This window comes from Staurois parvus, unplaced genomic scaffold (assembly GCF_062004578.1).
Source record: "Staurois parvus isolate SC_StPar_1 unplaced genomic scaffold, SC_StPar_1.0 ptg001344l, whole genome shotgun sequence".
Taxonomy (NCBI): Eukaryota; Metazoa; Chordata; class Amphibia; order Anura; family Ranidae; genus Staurois; species Staurois parvus.
This window is the reverse complement of record NW_028319140.1, coordinates 421,283-444,171: the sequence shown is the minus strand read 5'-3', so window position 1 is coordinate 444,171 and position 22,889 is coordinate 421,283. Positions and strand designations below refer to the sequence as shown.

General features: G+C 49.1%; 1 protein-coding gene across 1 annotated transcript in view; it reads right to left on the bottom strand.

The window, feature by feature from the left end:
- HELZ (helicase with zinc finger) overlaps positions 1–22,889 on the bottom strand; it is a 115,680-nt gene that overhangs the window by 53,500 nt on the left and 39,291 nt on the right. The window contains exons 5-13 of the mRNA XM_089661465.1: positions 19,394–19,450; positions 17,744–17,795; positions 17,548–17,623; positions 16,676–16,874; positions 14,653–14,760; positions 10,472–10,769; positions 6,335–6,602; positions 1,976–2,309; positions 1,300–1,430 (exon numbers count right to left, since the gene is read on the bottom strand). Of these exons, the coding sequence (XP_089517591.1) occupies positions 1,300–1,430; positions 1,976–2,309; positions 6,335–6,602; positions 10,472–10,769; positions 14,653–14,760; positions 16,676–16,874; positions 17,548–17,623; positions 17,744–17,795; positions 19,394–19,450 (1,523 nt within the window). The remainder of the gene's footprint in view (positions 1–1,299; positions 1,431–1,975; positions 2,310–6,334; positions 6,603–10,471; positions 10,770–14,652; positions 14,761–16,675; positions 16,875–17,547; positions 17,624–17,743; positions 17,796–19,393; positions 19,451–22,889) is intronic.

Here is a 22,889-nt window from a genome sequence, read left to right as displayed (position 1 = left end):
ATGCGCCCTAAGCAAATGCCTTGTTTGCCTTGTGGATTGGTGTAAGGCCAATATGGTGCCAATATTTATAAAGGGGTCAAAATCTTTCCCAAGTAATTATAGAGCTGTTAGTGTAACTTCTATAGTTGGGAAGATACTGGAGAGTTTAATAAAAGACCACATAGATGAGTTCTTGCTGGAAACAAATATTGTAAGCCACGGACAGCGTGGATTCATGAAAGACAGAAGTCACACAAATCTGATTTCTTTTTATGAGGAGGTGAGTAAAACCTTGGGACAGAGGGGTGGCGGGGGACGTGGTATACTTGGACAGAGGGGTGGCGGTGGACGTGGTATATTTGGACAGAGGGGTGGCTGTGGATGCTGTATACTTGGACAGAGGGGTGGCTGTGGACGTGGTATACTTGGACAGAGGGGTGTCGGTGGACGTGGTATACTTGAACAGAGGGGTGGCTGTGGACGTGGTATACTTGGACAGAGGGGTGGACGTGGTATACTTGGACAGAGGGGTGGACATGGTATACTTGGACAGAGGGGTGGCTGTGGATGCGGTATACTTGGACAGAGGGGGTGGCTGTGGATGCGGTATACTTGGATAGAGGGGTGGCGGTGGACGTGGTATACTTGGACAGAGGAGTGGCTGTGGATGCGGTATACTTGGACAGAGGGGTGGCTGTGGACGTGGTATACTTGGACAGAGGGGTGGCGGTGGACGGGGTATACTTGGACAGAGGGGTGGCTGTGGACGTGGTATACTTGGACAGAGGGGTGGCGGTGGACGTGGTATACTTGGACAGAGGGGGGTGGCGGTGGCTGAGTGGCTGCCACTATTCCTATGAACCGATCATTCCAGCCACAGCAATTCACCGATTTTTGCCGCTGGAATCTGGTGTATGTGGGCCTACACAGCCGTGTGAAGGAGGCCTTCTGCCATCAAGACTCGGTGATTGTACACACTTTTCTGATCAACAGAATATCTGTAATTGTCCACATAATGCACACTGTGGGCCAGATTCGCGGCAGGAGGTCATGCCAAGCGCTTTAATAGAAAGATGGCTCTGACAGTGGCAGTTGTCTTTTGTAAACCCGGTATATTGGAACAACTGCCCATTCTCATCAGATCGAAGATATGCTGCAGAAGTGACAGGCTCTCTTCAAGGAAGTCATCTAAAGTAGCATTAGCGGTCTATGGGGAGGGGGGACGTACCTGTTGGGGCTCCATGGTATGGGGGGCGTGGAGCAGATTTCTGGGAAGAGAATACCAGTAGCATTAGCGGTCTATGGGGAGGGGGGTCGTACCTGTTAGGGCTCCATGGTATGGGGGGCGTGGAGCTGATTTCTGGGAAGAGAATACCATTATCTCGTATTCGATCCAAGGCAAAGTGCATTTCACACAATGGCTGCCGGTTCAGCTGGAACTGCAGCTCCACCTGGGGGAAGAAGAGACACATGACATCAGAAAAGGGAGCCAAATAATCCGTAGAAGGATGAAAACTGGGGTCCGGTATATTATATGGGAGTTCAGAGGAGACCCCGAGAATGCAGAGCAGACAAGAACACAGATGTATATGTGATGTATACAGGATTCCCATGTAACTGTTTAACCCATGAAAGAAAACCACCTCTGTATTAGCCTACCATTGTTCTGGGCTCTGCTGACACTTTTGGTGTAAACACTCCAGCAGAGACGGTACAAGCCCATAACAGGCATGGCCAGGTGTACAGACCTCAGCACAGGGATGGTGGGAACCCATCATGGTGGTGCTTTGCAGGTGTGTAGGACCTGGGAGCTAAACCACAGGGGCCTTACCTGTGGCGTTTGAGATACCCGAGTGACACCCTAAATACGAACGGCTACCAAGTGACTCTTATTGAGCTAAAAAAAAGCGGGGACTTGCAGAATCTAAATATAAGAGCATGTGTGTTGTTTTGCTGTTAAAGCATCTGCTCCTCGGACTCCCTTCTGTGGCCTCACCTGCATTTCCCGGTCGGCTCGAAGCCGCAGCTCCTCGCAGCAGTCCTTGCATATTCTGAGGAAGATATACTCCTTGGTCTTCTCCTCAATGAGGGCCTCGAAGACCTTCTCTTTGCTGCCCTGACTCTGTGGAGATTTGTCCTTCGACACCGGCAACACGTACACGGCGTTCACTTTGGTCATCACCAGCCTGCCAGCCAAAGTGTCTTCAGAAAGTGTCTCAGTGAGTTTAAAGCGCCCAAACAGCTGCCCGTTCTGGGCATATTTTGCCCCTCCAGACACGCCCGTCAGCATGAAGCTCGCCACCAACTGCAGCTGCACTTTGATGTTGAACCTGAGAAATGAGAGATGGTGATCATCAATAGATGGCACATATAGAAATGAGAGATGGTGATCATCAATAGACGGCACATATAGAAATGAGAGATGGTGATCATCAATAGACGTCACATATAGAAATGAGAGATGGTGATCATCAATAGACGTCACATATAGAAATGAGAGATGCTGATCAATAGACGGCACATATAGAAATGAGAGATGGCGATCAATAGACGGCACATATAGAAATGAGAGATGGAGATCATCAATAGACGTCACATATAGAAATGAGAGATGCTGATCAATAGACGGCACATATAGAAATGAGAGATGGTGATCAATAGACAGCACATATAGAAATGAGAGATGGTGATCAATAGGCGGCACATATAGAAATGAGAGATGGTGATCATCAATAGACGGCACATATAGAAATGAGAGATGGTGATCATCAATAGACGGCACATATAGAAATGAGAGATGGTGATCATCAATAGACGGCACATATAGAAATGAGAGATGGTGATCATCAATAGACGGCACATATAGAAATGAGAGATGGTGATCAATAGACGGCACATATAGAAATGAGAGATGGTGATCAATAGACGGCACACATAGAAATGAGAGATGGTGATCAATAGACGGCACATATAGAAATCAGAGATGGTGATCATCAATAGACGGCACACATAGAAATGAGAGATGGTCATCAATAGACGGCACATATAGAAATGAGAGATGGTGATCATCAATAGACGGCACACATAGAAATGAGAGATGGTCATCAATAGACGGCACATATAGAAATGAGAGATGGTGATCAATAGACGGCACATACAGAAATGAGAGATGGTCATCAATAGACGGCACATATAGAAATGAGAGATGGTGATCAATAGACGGCACATATAGAAATCAGAGATGGTGATCATCAATAGACGGCACACATAGAAATGAGAGATGGTGATCAATAGACGGCACACATAGAAATGAGAGATGGTGATCAATAGACGGCACACATAGAAATCAGAGATGGTGATCAATAGACGGCACACATAGAAATGAGAGATGGTGATCAATAGACGGCACATATAGAAATGAACATCAGAAACTCCACAGCACAAGTGACTGACGCAGAACCTTTACTGGGAGGATGAGGAGCCGTGGACGGACCTGAGGGAAGTCCCTACAATGACCCGTTCATCAGCAAGACACCAAGAACCGGAACAAGGCTGGGCCTACAGGTATGCAGCAGGTGTAGAAGGTACAGACAAGCATTAGGTCCATTCAAGGACTTTAATGACAATGGATATTGTGTAGGGACCACTCCAAGACTTTCTCAAGGTGTGACTTGGTGTGACGTATTTCAGAAAACATAAAAACACAGACCCCCCCCATGGTGATGTAATAAGAGATCATACATGAATTTTACGACACGCGTCGCGCTCCATCCCGTCACACCGGGGCCCTCTTGTGGCTCAGCTGTGAGCATTCATCTTAATTATGAGCCCTATAAATGAACAACCTAAAGCCGAGTTTCGCGCCCCCCCCCCCGCCCCCCAAATACTGTAGCTGCTGACTTTTAGAATAGGGATCCAGCGGCATCCTCACCCCGAAGCGATTCTTCAATAGGCTGACAAGTGCTGGCGCTGCCATCTTACCTAAGGGAAACTGGCAGTGAAGCTTTGCGGTTTCACAGCTGGTTTCCTACTGCGCATGCGCGAATTGTGCTGCGCTTTCTGAATGGGCGGCAGTCCTCTGGGAACTGTGAAGTGTCCCAGAGGGCTTCGGGGGGGGGGGAAGGAGAGGGGGAGCCGCTGCAAACTGTGCCAGACGTTGGAGTGGGTACCTGTAACCCCCTCAAAATGTGGCAGTGGGAGGAGGAGGCATATAAGCGGAGCTTCCACTTTTTGGTGGAACTCCGCTTTAAATAACGACCGGTGTGTTTCGATGATCGGGGTGGAAATCTGCAACAGATCTGAGGATCAATTACAATGACTGTCAGAATACAATGACAGCCAACAATAGGGAAAATATTTCTTCATATGACCTGCACATTAGTCAGCTACTCCCTGTTCTATGCAGCCTTTTGTTGTGCGTTTCCCTAGCCGTCTAAGACTCTATTCCTGCCCGCCTCGGAGGTTCAGGTGTTACAGGCCACCTGGAAATGCCAGGATTCCTCCTCCCGCATGCTTCATAATATAACATTGCAGCAGGCAGTAAAGGAGCACCTTGTAACGTGCCCTGCAGCTGTAGGGACCCGACTACACAGTGGGTGAGAACCCCTGCACTGGGATCTAAGGCTAGGTTCACATTTGTGCGGGAGGTGCCACTACGGATCCACATAAAAATCTGTGCAGCCGCACCACCGACACAGAGGAATGCAGGCCTGCGGAAGGGGTGCCATTAATTCTAAAATCGCAAGCGTATTGGGAACCGAGGTTCCCGTGCGGGCTGCGTTTTCTGAAGACGTGCAGGGACTTCTTCCCTGTGTGTCCCGGGGCTCTGATTCCCATGCAAAACGCGGCCTGCAGGAATGCGGATATGTGAACCTGGGTAACTGGTAGCTGATTTCAGTCTTGGAAAGCCAAGAAACTGACTGGGTGACGCCCATTTCCTGAAACGTCACCAAAACCAGAAGTATGCGTCCGTTTTGGGGACTTTTGAGTCGATTAGTGAACCTTTTCTGCCTCTCAGCCTTTTTTCAGGATCATGAAAAGTTTTTTTTTTTTTTTTTTAAACCAAAGAATGACTAAAGGGATTAAACATGAGTTGGTTTCAGTCCTAAAAAGCCAAATTGGCTGGGACATGCCCAAACAGGAAGTGATGTCACAAAAACAGGAAGTGACATCAAAACTAAAAGGTGGCCTTTTAACACTTTTTACTTGACCTTTTTTACTTTTCAAGCCTTGTTGCCTCCAGTTTTGGGACTTTTGAGCCCATTATGACACTTTTTCTGCCTCTGTGAGAAAAAGTAAGTCCTGGAACCAGAAGCAAAGTTACCAAAATAGGAAGTATGCATTTTTTGGGGGGACTTTTTTGTCTAATAAAACCTTCTCCGCCTCTTTCAGTCTTTGCTCAGAATTGGGAAAATGTAAAGGGTTGCCCCCCTGCACCAGAATAAGTTTCCTCCAGCTAAATGTACCTTATAGATAAGGGGCAAGCCTCAACACTCCAGCTGTTGTAGAACTACAAGTCCCATCATGTCTCCGCCTCTGGGAGTCATGCTTGTGGCTGTCAGTTTTGCAATGCCTCATGGGTAGATCTGCAATACCTGGAGGAGCAAAGTTTGCCTACCCCTGCTGTGGATGCACCCCCACTCCTCACCCAATGACCTGGCAATCTCTCAGGATTGGGTATGGGGATGAGACGGAACAAAAAGCACCTCCAAGCGAAGTATCCAAAGAAAATTTATTAAAACCCAAAGTCGGGCCACTCACATTTAATGAAGTTAAACAGGCTCATCTGAATAAGGGAAAAGTCGAGGGAGTCCTTCCAAATGCCATCAGTGCGGATAGTGCCTCTGAGCAGGAGAACTAAGAGAACCAGCCAATCCTTTTGTGTAGGTGGAGCACACCATGGAGCACAGTGCAGGCGTGATGACGTCACTTGGATCCCCAATGCAATGTGATGAGTTTCGGACCATGCGAAATGCTTCACACTCCAGCTACACCAAGGGATGGATTGACTGACACTCTCTTCCCGTTGAGAGGCATGACCAGCACTAATGGCGTATGGAAGGACTTCCCTCAGCTTTTCCCATATACAGATGAGCCTGTTAACTTAGTTTAAACGTGAGCGGCCCGACATTGGGTTTTAATACATTTTCTTTGGGTACTGCGCTACGGGGCGCTTCTCTGCTGTGTCTCATTACTACCACTACATCTCCTGGATCGGCTTGCCCCATGGGTCATCCACCTATAGGCATCCCATTCAAAATGGATCCTATGCAGTTGGACTTTTAAAACTTTGTTTTCCTTGTTCTTATTGGATCTGGGGCCGCCATGTGACAGGAAGTGGAAAGATGACACTTACTTGCTGACTTCCTTGTACTGTGCAATCTCTTCGATATAAAGCAGGTCGTGCAGGCGGGACTGGTAATTGGCCTTAGTCAGTGATTTGTCCAGCACAGACTGGGTAAACAATTGGTCTGCGGAGAGCGGGATTTGGTATCGGCTGAGGAGACTCCTCTCAAGTTCAGTAGTTTCATTCGGCTCAAACTCTACGATGGTTTTCGACATGGAGTCCCAGCGCTTCGCCGTCGTTAGCAGCTGCTGCCGGGCTTGCATCAAGTATTCAAGGTCTGCAGAGAAAGATGGACAAACTGAGTGCACAACACTCACTGAGGGCAGCAACGGACATTGTGTAGGCATGCATCCCTACAACTGTACAGGCAGGTGGATGCTGGGACCTGTAGTCCCCCAGTAGCTGAATACACATAGATCTATCACCATGGAGGTGAATATACACAGCCCAATGACAGATGGGGGCCGATTTGTGAATCGTCTGTGAAGGGTAATGCTTCATTATCACATGCAGAACGTTTCCAGCTCCCCATCACCCAATGTGAACAGATGGTGACGGGAAGGTGAATATTCTGTCTCGTCTCATTATTCTATATGATTAGCGGAGCAGCCGGAAAGAGGAAGTGGAGAAGAAAACTCAATGACCTTCTGATGAGCCCCAGGCTTCTGTAGTAACACGACTGTGAAATTATCCGCTACTATGAACACGGAACATCTTCACAGGCTGAACTGGCGGGGCCACGGGGACCAGGACACAGCGCCATTTGAATGTAAATCGGCTCACCTCAGCGGAGGGGCCGTCCTGGACAGAAGTACAGGGAGGGGTGCAAGGGACCGCACATTACAGTCGCAACAGACCACCTACTAGATTTATGTGAAATCACTTATGTGGGACACAAGATTACACCTACTCATAAAAATTATATGTGACTGTATGAAATGGAGATCATTTGGAAAATCGGTCCATCTATGCAGTGTATGTGGCCATTCTATAAAACGTACTTTAGGGCCAATGGTGGAATAGTACGATCTGAATGGGGTAATTGTTATGTCATAACCGCCTTCTAAACGTTAAAGTGATTGCAAAGGTAGGTTGTTTTTTCCTTTTTAATAACAGTTATGTAATACTTAAACTTAAACTCTGTAATGGTTTTGCACAGAGTAGCCGCGATCCTCCTTAACTGTGGACCCCTGCCGGCGCTCCTGGCCCCTCCCTCCTGCCAAGTGCCCTCAGAGCAAGCAGCTTGCTATGGGGGCACCTAAGTAGGCTCGCTCCTTAGCCACTGCTCTGTGTGTCTATTCAAACACAGATGAGGCTTGGCCCTGACCCTGCTCTCTCCTCAGTAGCTGTGATTGCCAAAGGCTTCTGCTGCTGTCTCAGCCAATGAAGAGGGAGAGACCCAGGGGAGCCCAGGCTCTCACGCACATCACTGGATCAGGGTTGGGGGGGCTGCTACACACAAAATATTTTTTACCTTCATGCATGAAGGTAAAAAAGCTTGAGCCTCTAACACACACACACACACACACATATATATATATATATATATATATATATATATATATATATATATATATATATATATATATATATATATACACACACACAGGTGAAACTGGAAAAATTAGAATATGGTGCAAAAGTTCATTTATTTCAGTAATGCAATCTCAGAAAATGAGAATATTCCATGCAATCAATAAAACACGGATTGTACATAGAACAATATCGCACCTCTGAGAAGTAGAAGCTGCATATGTACTCAGTACTTGGTTTGGGCCCCTTTTGCAGCAATTACTGCCTCAATGCGGCGTGGCATGGAAGCTATCAGCCTGTGGCACTGCTGAGGTGTTATGGAAGACCAGGATGCTTTAATAGCGGCCTTCAGCACTTCTGCATTGTTCGGTCTCATGTCTCTCATCTTTCTCTTGGCAATGCCCCATAGATTCTCTATGGGGTTCAGGTCAGGCGAGTTTGCTGGCCAATCAAGCACAGTAATCCCACGGTCATTGAACCAGGTTTAGGTGCATTTGGCAGTGTGGGCGGTGCCAAGTCCTGCTGGAAAATGAAGTCAGCATCCCCATAAAGCTTGTCTGCGGAAGGAAGCATGAAGTGCTCCAAAATCTCCTGGTAGACGGCTGCGTGGACCCTGGACTTAATGAAGCACAGTGGACCAACACCAGCAGATGACATGGCTCCCCAAATCAACACAGACTATGGAAACTTCACACTGGACTTCAAGCATCTTGCAGTGTGTGCCTCTCCATTCTTCCTCCATACTCGGGGTCCTTGGGCCTCTCCATTCTTCCTCCATACTCAGGGTCCTTGTGCCTCTCCATTCTTCCTCCATACTCGGGGTCCTTGGGCCTCTCCATTCTTCCTACATACTCGGGGTCCTTGGGCCTCTCCATTCTTTCTCCATACTCGGGGTCCTTGGGCCTCTCCATTCTTCCTCCATACTCGGGGTCCTTGGGCCTCTCCATTCTTCCTCCATACTCGGGGTCCTTGGGCCTCTCCATTCTTCCTCCATACTCGGGGTCCTTGGGCCTCTCCATTCTTCCTCCATACTCGGGGTCCTTGGGCCTCTCCATTCTTCCTCCATACTCGGGGTCCTTGTGCCTCTCCATTCTTCCTCCATACTCAGGGTCCTTGGTTTCCAAATGAGATGCAAAAGTTGCTCTCATCAGAAAAGAGGACTTTGGACCACTGAGCACCAGACCAGGCCTGTTTTTCTTTAGCCCAAATAAGACGCTTCTGACATTGTTTGTTGTTCAGGAGCGGCTTGACAAGAGGAATACGACATTTGAAGCCCATGTCCAGGATCCGTCTGTGTGTGGTGGCTCTTGATGCACTGACTCCAGCCTCAGTCCACTCCTTGTGAAAGTCCCCAACACTTTTGAATGGCCTTTTCCTGACAATCCTCTCCAGGCTGCGGTCATCCCTGCTACTTCTGCACCTTTTTCTTCCACACTTTTCCCTTCCATATAACTTTCTATTAATGTGCTTTGATACAGCACTTTGGGAACATCCAACTTCTTCTGCAATTCCCTTTTGAGGCTTTCCCTCCTTATGGAGGGTGTCAGTGATGGTGTCAGGTCAGCAGTCTTTCCCATGATTGTGATTCCTACTGCACCAGACCGAGAGACCATTTAAAGGCTCAGGAACCCTTTGCAGGTGTTATGGCTGAATGATCTGATTAGAGTGGGACACTTTGAGCAGAGAATATTCCACCTTTTCACAATATTCTCATTTTCTGAGATTGTGGATTTGGGGTTTTCATGAGCTGTAAGCCATAATCATCACAATGATGACAAATCACGGCTTGAACTATCTTGCTTTGCATGTAATGAGTCTCATATATTAGTTTCACCTTTTTAAGTTGCTGCACTGAAATAAATGAACTTTTGCATGATGTTCTAATTTTTCGAGTTTCATCTGTATACTTCTTTCTGTCCTTAAAGGGCCAGTTCACCTCGCCTATGCAGAAAAGGGGCGTCTGCAGGTAAAAACAAATTGTGCAGCTTTGGCCAGAGTTGAATAACCCCCTTGCTTTAAGCTTAGGCCATTTAGGTACCTCATGAAGCCTGACCAGAATACTTCCAGGATGTTGCTAAGACGTTGCTAAGTGAGGCCTAGTCATTACTGCTCCAGTCCTCCATCACAGGATAAGGGAAGAGCTTCTGCATCAGGGGAGGGGAAGAGCTTCTGCATCAGGGGAGAGAAAGAGCACGTGAGGAGGTTTGAATTAGAGAACGCTCGCTCCTGCGATGGCGAAGGTGAACAGTAACAGCTAGGCCTCACTTAGCAGAGTCCTAGCAACGTCTTAGGATATTCCAGTCAGGCTTCAGAAGGTATAGAAGTGGCCTACACCGATAGCAAGGGCATTATTCAGCTTTAGTCAGAGCTGCACAGTTTGTTTTTATCTACAAAGCCCTCTTACCTGCATAGGTAGTTTATTTGTAAAGGAGAACGAACCCTTTACATACAATGTACTTGTTTCAGCAACGAAACACGTAAGCAGTTCTAAACCAGTTCACAGACTTTGCATGGGCAACAATGTTATTTCTGCTTTACACATTAATCTCCATCCACAGTCTTCCATGTGATGTTTACATACAGTGCCCAGCAGTCACTATAGATCAGAGGTACCTTCAGTTGAAGCAGCGTCCACCATGATCCTCTGCATCAGCACCGGTTCCTCTCCAAAGTCAAACACTACAGTTTGCCGGAAGGTCCCAAATATTTCAGTGGAGAAGTTGATGATTACTTTGTACATGCAATGATCGGTCCCGTTCTGCGCCAGGTTCTCGCCCACCCACTCCTGGCAGCTCTCCGGCACCTCCTGGGACATCTGGGTGTTGCCGTCTCCGGCGGATATTGCCACAATACTGAAATGAGGTCTGTGTGCATCGTACAGCAGGGCCACCCGGTGAAGGATTCTCGCAGGCTGCAAAAGTCAATGGTAAAATCATCATTCATCAGAATCCTGCTCCCTCTGTCCTATCATCTAGTCAGAGTACAAATCTATACCCTGTCACTGAACAGTGTCAGCTCCCATCTGGACAACAGTTACCTCTCCCATACACGAGAGTCGCATCACATTTGGCTTCCACCTACAGTTACAAATATATGCAATGGACACCTCGGCTTCTAATGAAATCAGGATTATTATTGGGATCTATTTAGCCAACAGTGCTGAGTTCTGGAAAAAATGTTTAGCACTGTAATGCACTGCCCCTGCCTAAGTAAATATAGATACATCGGGTCATCTACAAGTTTCCTTTAACACTTGGGCCCCATTCAAATGGGGTACAGACATGCATCTTCCATGCACGGCTGTCTTTTACCGGCAGGAGGCTGCACAGCTGCTGCTTTCATCCCTCTGCTGGCGCCAAATTAATTTCTAATGTGACAGGCAGCTGCAGTGTACTAGTATGACAGGCGGGAGCGTGTGGGTCCCCGCTTGAATACAGGGTGCTTTAGGGACCCACGCACGCATGTTACATTAAGACACAGCAGCTGTGTCCGTAGAAATGAATGGGACGCCAGCATGGGTATGCAACAGCTGTGCTTCACCTTGCCGGTAAAAGACAGACCACATGCACCCCATGTGAATGCGGCCCTATTTTCAATGTCAAATCGTGAAATTATTACGAATGCTGCAAAAGTGTGCCCATCCTAGAAAGGGCAAGGTAACGTGAAATGAAATAATGTAAGGCACAAGTGAGAGAAGCACACGTTCAGGGTATAGGTGAGGGTCAGGCAAGTTGCCCAGTTAGGGAAAGATTGATAAGTGTGGGGTCACTGTGGTAAAAATATTGTTAGTCAAAAGGGGCAGGAGGGAGCAGGTGGGTAATGTGCAGACATGGTGGTGAGAGAGGCAGGTGGTGTGCAGAAATGGTGGTGAGAGACGTGGGTGACAAAGGTGCAGTGATGAGAGTAGGTGGGTGGTGTGCAAACATGGAGGTGAGAGAGGCGGGTGGTGTGCAGATGTGGTGGTGAGAGAGGTGAGTGACATAAAGGTGCAGTGATGAGAGTAGGTGGGTGGTGTGCAGACGTGGGGGTGAGAGAGGCGGGTGGTGTGCAGATGTGGGGGTGAGAGAGGTGGGTAACAAAGGCGCAGTGATGAGAGTAGGCGGGTGGTGTGCAGACACGGTGGTGAGAGTAGGCGGGTGGTGTGCAGACACGGTGGTGAGAGTAGGCGGGTGGTGTGCAGACACGGTGGTGAGAGTAGGCGGTGGTGTGCAGACACGGTGGTGAGAGTAGGCGGGTGGTGTGCAGACACGGTGGTGAGAGTAGGCGGGTGGTGTGCAGACGTGGGGGTGAGAGTAGGCGGGTGGTGTGCAGACGTGGGGGTGAGAGTAGGCGGGTGGTGTGCAGACGTGGGGGTGAGAGAGGCGGGTGGTGTGCAGACGTGGGGGTGAGAGAGGCGGGTGGTGTGCAGACGTGGGGGTGAGAGAGGCGGGTGGTGTGCAGACGTGGGGGTGAGAGAGGCGGGTGGTGTGCAGACGTGGGGGTGAGAGAGGCGGGTGGTGTGCAGACGTGGGGGTGAGAGAGGCGGGTGGTGTGCAGACGTGGGGGTGAGAGAGGCGGGTGGTGTGCAGACGTGGGGGTGAGAGAGGCAGGTGGTGTGCAGACGTGGGGGTGAGAGAGGCGGGTGGTGTGCAGACGTGGGGGTGAGAGAGGCGGGTGGTGTGCAGACGTGGGGGTGAGAGAGGCTGGTGGTGTGCAGACATGGTGGTGAGAGAGGCAGGTGGTGTGCAGAAATGGTGGGGGTGAGAGAGGCGGGTGGTGTGCAGACGTGGGGGTGAGAGAGGCGGGTGGTGTGCAGACGTGGGGGTGAGAGAGGCGGGTGGTGTGCAGACGTGGGGGTGAGAGAGGTGGGTGACATAAAGGTGCAGTGATGAGAGTAGGCGGGTGGTGTGCAGACACGGTGGTGAGAGTAGGCGGGTGGTGTGCAGACACGGTGGTGAGAGTAGGCGGGTGGTGTGCAGACACGGTGGTGAGAGTAGGCGGGTGGTGTGCAGACACGGTGGTGAGAGTAGGCGGGTGGTGTGCAGATGTGGGGGTGAGAGAGGCGGGTGGTGTGCAGATGTGGGGGTGAGAGAGGCGGGTGGTGTGCAGACGTGGGGGTGAGAGAGGCGGGTGGTGTGCAGACGTGGGGGTGAGAGAGGCGGGTGGTGTGCAGACGTGGGGGTGAGAGAGGCGGGTGACAAAGGTGCAATGGTGAGAGTAGGTGGGTGGTGTGCAGACACGGTGGTGAGAGAGGTGGGTGGTGTGCAGATGTGGGGGTGAGAGAGGCGGGTGACATAAAGGTGCAGTGGTGAGAGTAGGCGGGTGGTGTGCAGACGTGGGGGTGAGAGAGGCGGGTGGTGTGCAGACGTGGGGGTGAGAGAGGCGGGTGGTGTGCAGACGTGGGGGTGAGAGAGGTGGGTGACATAAAGGTGCAGTGATGAGAGTAGGCGGGTGGTGTGCAGACACGGTGGTGAGAGTAGGCGGGTGGTGTGCAGACACGGTGGTGAGAGTAGGCGGGTGGTGTGCAGACACGGTGGTGAGAGTAGGCGGGTGGTGTGCAGATGTGGGGGTGAAAGAGGCGGGTGGTGTGCAGATGTGGGGGTGAGAGAGGCGGGTGGTGTGCAGACGTGGGGGTGAGAGAGGCGGGTGGTGTGCAGACGTGGGGGTGAGAGAGGCGGGTGGTGTGCAGACGTGGGGGTGAGAGAGGCGGGTGACAAAGGTGCAATGGTGAGAGTAGGTGGGTGGTGTGCAGACACGGTGGTGAGAGAGGTGGGTGGTGTGCAGATGTGGGGGTGAGAGAGGCGGGTGACATAAAGGTGCAGTGGTGAGAGTAGGTGGGTGGTGTGCAGACGTGGGGGTGAGAGAGGCGGGTAGTGTGCAGACATGGTGGTGAGAGGCGGGTGGTGTGCAGACATGGTGGTGAGAGGCGGGTGGTGTGCAGACATGGTGGTGAGAGAGGCGGGTGACATAAAGCTGAGAGGAAGGGAAGAGGACGATGGGAGTCAGGTGCAATGATGAATGCACTAGGAGTGGAGTCAGGTTCAGTGGTGGTGGGGGAGTGATGTTCAAGGTAGATGTTGAGGCTGACGGGGACACACCGATGTGGTGTGCTCAGCCTTTTGATGCTTTACCTAAAAAGTAACAGAATAGGACCCCATAAAGTCAGCAAAGTCAGGAAAGCAATTTGGCAGCAAGTGTAGAGGCCTCAGGTAGGGATGCGCCAATAGCATGTATTTTCACAAGCACTCATGCAAATGTTCCCGACAGGCTATGATGGGAAACCACATGTGATTTGGACAGGAATTGCTTTCCTGTTCAAAATTGCATGCTATTGTTTGCGGTGCAATTTTTGCCAATACATTTTATATTGAAGCAAATCGCATCACAAAGTATCGGTACTCGGTATCGGCGAGTACTTGACAAAAAGTCTTGGTATTTGTACTCACCGATCAAACAAAGGGTATGGGTGCATCCCTGGTCTCAGGGTAGTGTGATCATAGCGTATAATGGAGGCATAGACGGGGCTTTCACCAAATGTGTAGTGGCAGTGATTTGACATCTTTACAGTCACACTGATTACAGCTTCTGTCACACTACCTTGGATCCGCGTATACAATGCTTCGCACAATCAGCGAAAGTCATGGAATGAGGACAATGCATTAATAGATATGGGGGGGGGGGTCAGTACATGTTCTCTCCATAGCCAGAAGTGCAGGATTCTCTCATTACAGACACCATGGGCACTACAGGAGTGCCTGCTTTCCAATACCAGTCACAGTTTATAGAGCACACAGGCAGGAGGGGAAGGCACCTACCTTACATATCAGCTGAAACGTCCAGGTCTGCTGTGACTTTTTGGTGGTAACAGTGACGGACAGATCTGGGCTGTAGTCCACTTGAACTCCATCCACACATTCACTGAGCTGGAGAAGAAAACAAGAGACATATTAGATGCTGTACAAATACCCGTCAGTCCAAGTCTCAGAGCTCATTGTGAGAATCCAGAACCTGAGCCCATCCGTTTGTGTCTTCACGACTTCTATGCTGCCTGTTACTGGGACTCTCTTTCGGCAGGAAAGCCCCGGCTGAAGTCTCATGTCCAGCCAGAGAGAAGTGCATTTTGATGTACGTAGATATTTTTTGCTTCTTGATAGAACAGCCTTTAGACTGGTTTTAGACAGCTATAATTCTTGTTTTTAAAGGTTAAGTTTACCTTTAACAAAAAATAATCAATACACACATTTTTGAAAGTAAAAATATGCACTGATCTTTAATAAACAGGAGCCTGCAACGTATTGCACCAGCTATCACTAGCCGGCAGGTGCAATACATTGTACCTCTGTACTAGTGGTGACCTTGATAGCTGGAGGGGGTGTGAATGGACTACTGGGGCGCTGATTCGCATGCTCGCAGCCCATTTAAATTACAAGTCTGTCTGCCATGGTGTCGAATGAGACTCATAGCTTTTTTTACATTCATGGCTGTGCAGCCACAGCCCAGCGCAGCCACATCCTCAATATGTGACAGTGGGTGCACTGTCATGGGGAAGGGGAAGGTTGCTGAACATTACATCCTAAATATAGCTGTAAAATGTAGCATGATCAGAATGGTGAACTTTTAAAAAGGATAAGTTCACCTTTTAGTAAAAAATAATAAAATGTACATTTTTTGCAGGTAAAAAAATGTGCATTGATAATTTTTGACTGCAAAGCATTGCACCAGGGATCAGCAGATGGTTGGTGCCATGCAGGTCTCCTGCAGATCTGTCAGAAAATCTTCTTGCTTGTATGGGATGTACGGGTCATATGAGCAAGCAGATATACTGACAGGAAGAATCAATGAACTACCATCCAGCTCCAGAGTGCCGTGGTAGTTCATTGAGGGCTACAAGCAGACAGCTGCTAAGGCTTTTGGGACTTGTAGTCTCTCATTCACAGAATGCTGTGAATAAGAGAAGCAGCGGGGGGGGGAGCACCATACGGCCACATTTTTTTTTTTTAATTTGACAGCTAGTGGGGGGGGGGGGGGGGGGGATTCCTCACTAACTGTCGAAGCGGGGAGCAGGGGCCAGTGAGATCGTAACATGTTGCACCCTGAATACAGATGTAAAATGTTACAAAAGGTGATCCTATCCAGGGGCAGACTGGAAACTCGGGCACTGCCCGGGGTCAATAGGGGGCCCCATGAGATGCCCCTGGTACCTTTTTCTTAGGCTTTTTTGAGTTTGGGCAAGGACACAGGGGCCCCATGATCCCCTATTGCCCGGGGGCCCCATGAGTTGTCAGTCCGCCCCTGATCCTATCCTATCAGCAGCCCCAGTTCCTTTAGCAGGCTATATCCAATCACTGTCCATCCTCAAGTAACATTCGTACAATATCAAAGCTGTCATCTTACTGGCTGTTACAGTCAAATGTTTTTGAGCCCAGGTTCACACGGATGTGGTGCGGGATTAGCGGCGATTCCTGAGCGTTTTCCACCCCGCATCACATTGGCACTCCGTTCATGCAAACTGCTATGGGTGTCAACAATACCCCAAAAACGGTCCCCAAACTTCAGTGCAATTGGCTGAATCAGATCACGTGTGTGAACACCCATGCAATCAGATTCCAGTGAGGGGAAAAAAAAAGTGTGCGCACCTTTTTCATGAGGCTGCGGTGCAATTTGAGCCATACAAAATGAATGGACTCAAATCGCACTACAAAGAATCGCCTATGTGCTTTGGACAGGAATGTGGTGAGACTCCTGTCCCAATCACATGCAGTTCCCTGCACCTCATCCGTGTGAACCCAGGCTTAATGTATGATCCATTATATTAGGACACGTGTGGACTTGACTCACCACTCTCTCTGGTGACAAGGAATTCATCCATTTCTCAATCAGAGACTCCATGTAGCTACCCGAACATTGCGTGTTTTCCTTCTGCTGCTTGAGGCGGATGAGGCGCGAGGCGTACCGCTTCTGCCACTCCTCCAGCTCCTCCTGGGAGTGCGCCGATGTACACTGCGCTCCGTACCGACATATCCCCTGCTCCAGAAACCTGCACGGCAAACCCAATCCCATTACCTGTCACTGTGTAGGTATGTCAAGCTTCAGTATAAAATACAGCAAAGTGTCTTAAAAATCTGCATGGTATTGAAATAGGAGAACATAAAGAAAAAAGGAGCATGTGCTATACTATGGAGGACAGAGAACGGGACACTGTGGGACCTAATCAGGCCTGTTCCAGGGGCTTCAGCTTGTAGAACAGCCGTGTGACCAGCAAGCTTTGAGAAATAATTTGCAAAGCATCCAGCAAACGTTTTTTGAAGCTTTTAAAGTTCTATTCAGCTAGTTTTTTAAACATTTTACACATATCCTAATGGGAGAGCTGATAGCCACTTACTCAAGCAGCTAGCAGGCTTCAGAGCTTTTTGAAAGCCTGCTAGCAGCTTGTTGAAAGTGGCAATGAGCCCTCTTATAAGGATGTGTGTTCGACATTTACAAACTGGAGCTGAATGTTACTTTAGAAGCTTCAACAAAGTTTAATAAATGCTCTGCAAATACTCTGTCAAAGCTTGCTTGTCACACTGCTCCTATATAAGCTGAAGCCCTTGTGTACCAGGCCTTACAGTGAGGGGGCAAATACAGCCATAGGATGGACCCCGCAGTGCTGACTCCACACTGCACGCTCATTCTACAAGGGGCCCCTATGATACATTACATGCACATACCTTTTACAGAGAGTGTACTCTTCGCTGCTCGTCACGCCCCGCGGTGGTGGTCTATAGAGCCATCCGTCCTGAGTTCCTGCAGGGATGTAATGACATAACAGTTAGTAAAGCTGTCGCAGGTCACCAATAACAGAGCCAACAGCAGCTCCCAAGAGGAGTTTTGAGGCTCTCAATTTCAAAGAGGAGTACAACGTACCATCTTCCAGATCCTCCCCCTGGTAACTGCTGCGGACATTGCTGCCGACATTCTGAAAACACGAGAGGACACATTTCAGAGAGTCACAAGACCAGGCCCAGGTATTAAAAGGCAGTTTACTGAGCAGGGAGGGGTAGGGGCCAACCCGTGTATCAAACCATAAAAAGCAAGCGAACGTCATAGGGAGGAACATGGGCAACTGACTATTATAGGTGAAGGAGAAGACATCCTGCTTGTCACATTTTCCATCAATATGACTTCACATGCAGTTCAATGCAACTGCACCTTTCCCTTAGGCCTCGTTCACACAGGACGCTATTTATTACAGGTACTTATATAGGGCTGTCAGTTTACTCAGCACTTCACATATATATTGTACATTGACATCAGTCCCCGCCCCCGAGGAGCGTACAATCTAAGGTCCCTAACTCACATTCATACATACACATACTAGGGACAATGTAGACAGGAGCCATATACAAAAAAAACGACTTCCTGCGCTCAGAAACCTAACTAAACTAATAAAGGCTGCTAACACCTGCACCTTATTACCTGAAAGTGAAAAAGAACAAAAATACAGAAAATAGGTGTAACGCTCTCTAAAATACTAACACTAAAAGGATCCAATTCACCTCCCAGCATGTCTTTGGAGTGTGGGAGGAAACCGGAGTAGCCGGAGGAAACCCACGCAGGCACAGGGAGAACAGGCAAGGCAAGTGGTGCCGTGGTCAGGATTTGAACCAACGACCGTACTACTGCCAGGCGGAAAGGTTAACCATTTAGCCGCTGTGGACATAACAAACCCCTCTCCTAGAAGCCATCCTCCTGGAAGGAGCGTTTTTGCAGACGCTTGTAAAACTATCGAATGCTTTTACAAGCGTCAAGCGCTCGGGCGTTAACACATTTCATTGGATAGAACGAACGATCGTTTATTCTGGCCACTGAAATCAATGAACGGTCAGAGCGCTAAACACGCCAGGCGTTTAGGCTCGTTTAGACGCGTCAAGCATTTTTTCTGCTTGGCGCACTGGCCCCGGGTTTTTTTTCCTGTTAAAAGCGACGGCTACTAAAAGCTTCTAAAAGTCTATGTGTGAACACACAGGATAACATAGAGGGCCGTTTGGAAGAAGTAAAAATCGTCTGACACCCCTAAATGTGGCAGCATGAGGCCTTATCCCTCCACCCCCACCCACCCCTTATTAGTCCATAGATTTAGCGGCTGTTTCTTTTGTTTTTTTCCCCCCACCTGAGGATCCTACCAGTTTCACACTCCCTTGCCCCAGGGTGACAACGCTCACTGTACTTCATCTATGGAGGAGCAGCGTTGTCACCTTACAGCCCCCTCCTGATTTGGACTACAAAGAGCTCCTCCTATCCTACTCTATCCTCTATTTCCTGGAGAAGGGGGGAGGGGCATAGTGTAGAAAAGATAGCTGGGAAAGCTGATAATATTGTTGGTGATACCAGTTCAGCAAAGAGGAAGAACACTGCAGTTCTGACAGGTCTACAGGTACAGAACCTAACCTAGAAAAAGAAAACTAATGCAGTCACCGCACTGATGAACCGATAAGCTGCAATACATTACAGTTTGGTTGTGGGTTTAGATATCCTTTACCGGTTCTAAGAGCACTTCATTCCAGCCGCACTTACCTCTATTTCAGCTAGTAACGTTTTTAACCGCGACAGATCCTTGGTTACCAACCCATTCTATGGAACAGAAGAGAGAGGAGGACAGTTAGAGGATCTTGTATTTATTATCTCCCTAAACACCCGAGTCCAGTACTCACAGCAGCGGGGGCCACTGGCAGTCAAATCCTTTAAGCAGAGAGCGGGGGGGGTGAGCAGCGTTGTGTGCATCTTTGGACACACACAGGCCGGCTCAGGATTGAGCCCACATGTCTACCCCCATGACACAGGAGAGGAGCAGCAGAGAGAGGGGGGGGGGGGGGTGAGCAGCGTTCCTGTGCATCTTTGGACACACACAGGCCGGCTCAGGATTGAGCCCACATGTCTACCCCCATGACACAGGAGAGGAGCAGCAGAGGGGGGGGGGGTGAGCAGCATTGTGTGCATCTTTGGATACACACAGGCCGGCTCAGGATTGAGCCCACATATGTCTACCCCCATGACACAGGAGAGGAGCAGCAGAGGGGGGGGGGTTGAGCAGCATTGTGTGCATCTTTGGATACACACAGGCCGGCTCAGGATTGAGCCCACATGTCTACCCCCATGACACAGGAGAGGAGCAGCAGAGAAGGGGGGGGTGAGCAGCATTGTGTGCATCTTTTGGACACACACAGGCCGGCTCAGGATTGAGCCCACATGTCTACCACCATGACACAGGGGAGGGAGGAGCAGCGGGGGGGGGGGGGGGGTTGAGCAGCGTTGTGTGCATCTTTGGATACACACAGGCCGGCTCAGGATTGAGCCCACATGTCTACCCCCATGACACAGGAGAGGAGCAGCAGAGAGGGGGGGGGGGTGAGCAGCGTTGTGTGCATCTTTGGACACACACAGGCCGGCTCAGGATTGAGCCCACATGTCTACCCCCATGACACAGGAGAGGAGCAGCAGAGAGAGGGGGGGGGGGGGGGGGTGAGCAGCGTTCTGTGCATCTTTGGATACACACAGGCCGGCTCAGGATTGAGCCCACATGTCTACCACCATGACACAGGAGAGGAGCAGCAGAGGGGGGGGGGGGTTGAGCAGCGTTGTGTGCATCTTTGGATACACACAGGCCGGCTCTGGATTGAGCCCACATGTCTACCCCCATGACACAGGAGAGGAGCAGCAGAGAGGGGGGGGGTTGAGCAGCGTTGTGTGCATCTTTGGATACACACAGGCCGGCTCTGGATTGAGCCCCACATGTCTACCCCCATGACACAGGAGAGGAGCAGCAGAGAGGGGGGGGGGGGGTGAGCAGCGTTTGTGTGCATCTTTGGACACACACAGGCCGGCTCAGAATTGAGCCCACATGTCTACCCCCATGACACAGGAGAGGAGCAGCAGAGAGCGCAGGCGGGGGACCCCAGAAGAGGAGGTTCAGGGTCGCTGTGTACAATGACATCACACAGAGTAGGGAGTAGAATATGTTTGTTACTTTAGTTCAACAATAAATGCCTTTAGAAAGACTTTAAATTCGCTTCATTATGGTTCAAAAGGAAAAAAAATTGCCATCAACTCTGTTTATTGTGAATAGAAGCATGGCACAGAGATACGTCTGACTGTAATGTCACATGAAAAACAGGAACACGCCAAACACAAGAATTTGTAAGACAAAAAGAAACCACCAGGAAAGTAAAACCCCACTAGATGGGAGGAATGAAGACAAGTTAAAGAGTAACTCCACTTTCGTTGAGAAAACCCCTCCCCCTCTGGGTGATCTACGTACATTGAAGGAATTGTAACAAATATTTATTGCAGATTCCTACCTTTTGTTATTGTCTGTGTCCATGTGCAGATTGACAGGGAGTGATTTTGTAATGATTGATCAGCTGTTGCAGGTAAGTGGCAGGGTCTGCATCCCATTATATGTGATTTACCTTTGGGAGTATCTATCAAAAAAATGGTATTTTTGTTGCAGGCGATGCCGCTGACTTGTATTTTAGTGCAGACTACTGGGAAAATCAAGGAGCCGATCACTCACTCAAGCAGGAAATGACATTTCAAGGCGGGGGGTCCTGTATACCATCTATATACAGAACGCCTCCAAGCAGCCATATTGGATTGAAATTTTCAGAAAATGTCAGCAGCGCAGATAGAAAAGGAAATATAATTTTTAGTAACATCTGTAAGGGAACCGACCCCAGACTGCGCTTGGGTACTTCCGTTAGAACACAGATTCCCTGTCCAAACACCAACCATAGACACCACCGCTGACCATACAAGACTAGATGACACCAGTCCTGAAGTAAACCGGGAAGTAGACTAATTTATTTTAACACAGATACAAGATATATACACTCAAGGGAACAACCCCCCTCCCTGCATAATGAAACAGGGTGGGGCAATCTACATTTAGTAACAAGAGACACACAAACAGACAGTCCCATCAGGAGGAAGGGCTGCTGGAGACACCCCCCACCAAGCCAATACCCATAAAACACATACATCTCATAATAGTTTGCTCCCAAGCCAGAACAATGGGATGCAACCCCTTAACAACAAACAATCCACAACCCCCACCCCACCTATACAGGTCTACACATTATTAGGACAGATCACGCTGTACCCCTAACAGGCACAGGGTGACTTACACATAAGAGGGATATGGGGAGCTGAGACAGGGGTCTCCCCACCTTTCCAAAGTGGGCTGTGTTCCATGTCCCTTCCACCCAAAGTGACTCCCGTCACAACATTCAATTACAATATGGATTTTTTTCTTCATTGTTTGCTTTTTTTTTCTCTCCATGAAAGCGGACTTAACCGTTTTAGCACTTTATTTGCCAAGTGGGATATAAAAATCGATGGATCTGCTCGACTATCGCACGTCACTGACAAGCCTACAGAGACAGGGTCACTGTGGCTTACCACCAATCCTGGACACTATCACATGGGACAAGCAGTGATGTCATCCACCCAGGTCAGCTTCTTCACCATCTGACACTACAGCATACCCAGGGTGAACGCCTCCTGTAGGGTAGTGGGTAATGGAGCATGGACTGGGCAGAACACCTTGCTAGGCTTGGGACACTGCTTGCCTTGAATGGGTAGGTGACAGTGTCTATGAAATAACAGATATATAATCAAAGATATCCATAAGAGCAGCAAAAAAAGGAGAAAGTGATGGTGTAGATACAAAACAGAAAAAAAAGAAAAAAATCGAAAACCCTTGCCTTTGAGAAATTCAACTGGGGTGCAACGCGTCATGCTGGGCAAAACTTAGCTGCCATTTTGGAAAGTCGAGTATGCCAATAGCCCGTGACATTCCTCTATGAATTATTTGCATGCGAGTGGAATTTTAACTTTCTTATGGAAATAAACGAGAGGTCTGCACCATTGGATGTTTCTTTGCTTCCTTTTAATACATCTATTCCTGGGAGATCGGTAATGACCAGGTGAATGCTGAAGAAGATCGTGGGCTGTAATAATCGACCCTCCTTTTGCAGTGGGATCCATGATACAAGGTGAGGAGATACCCATGAGG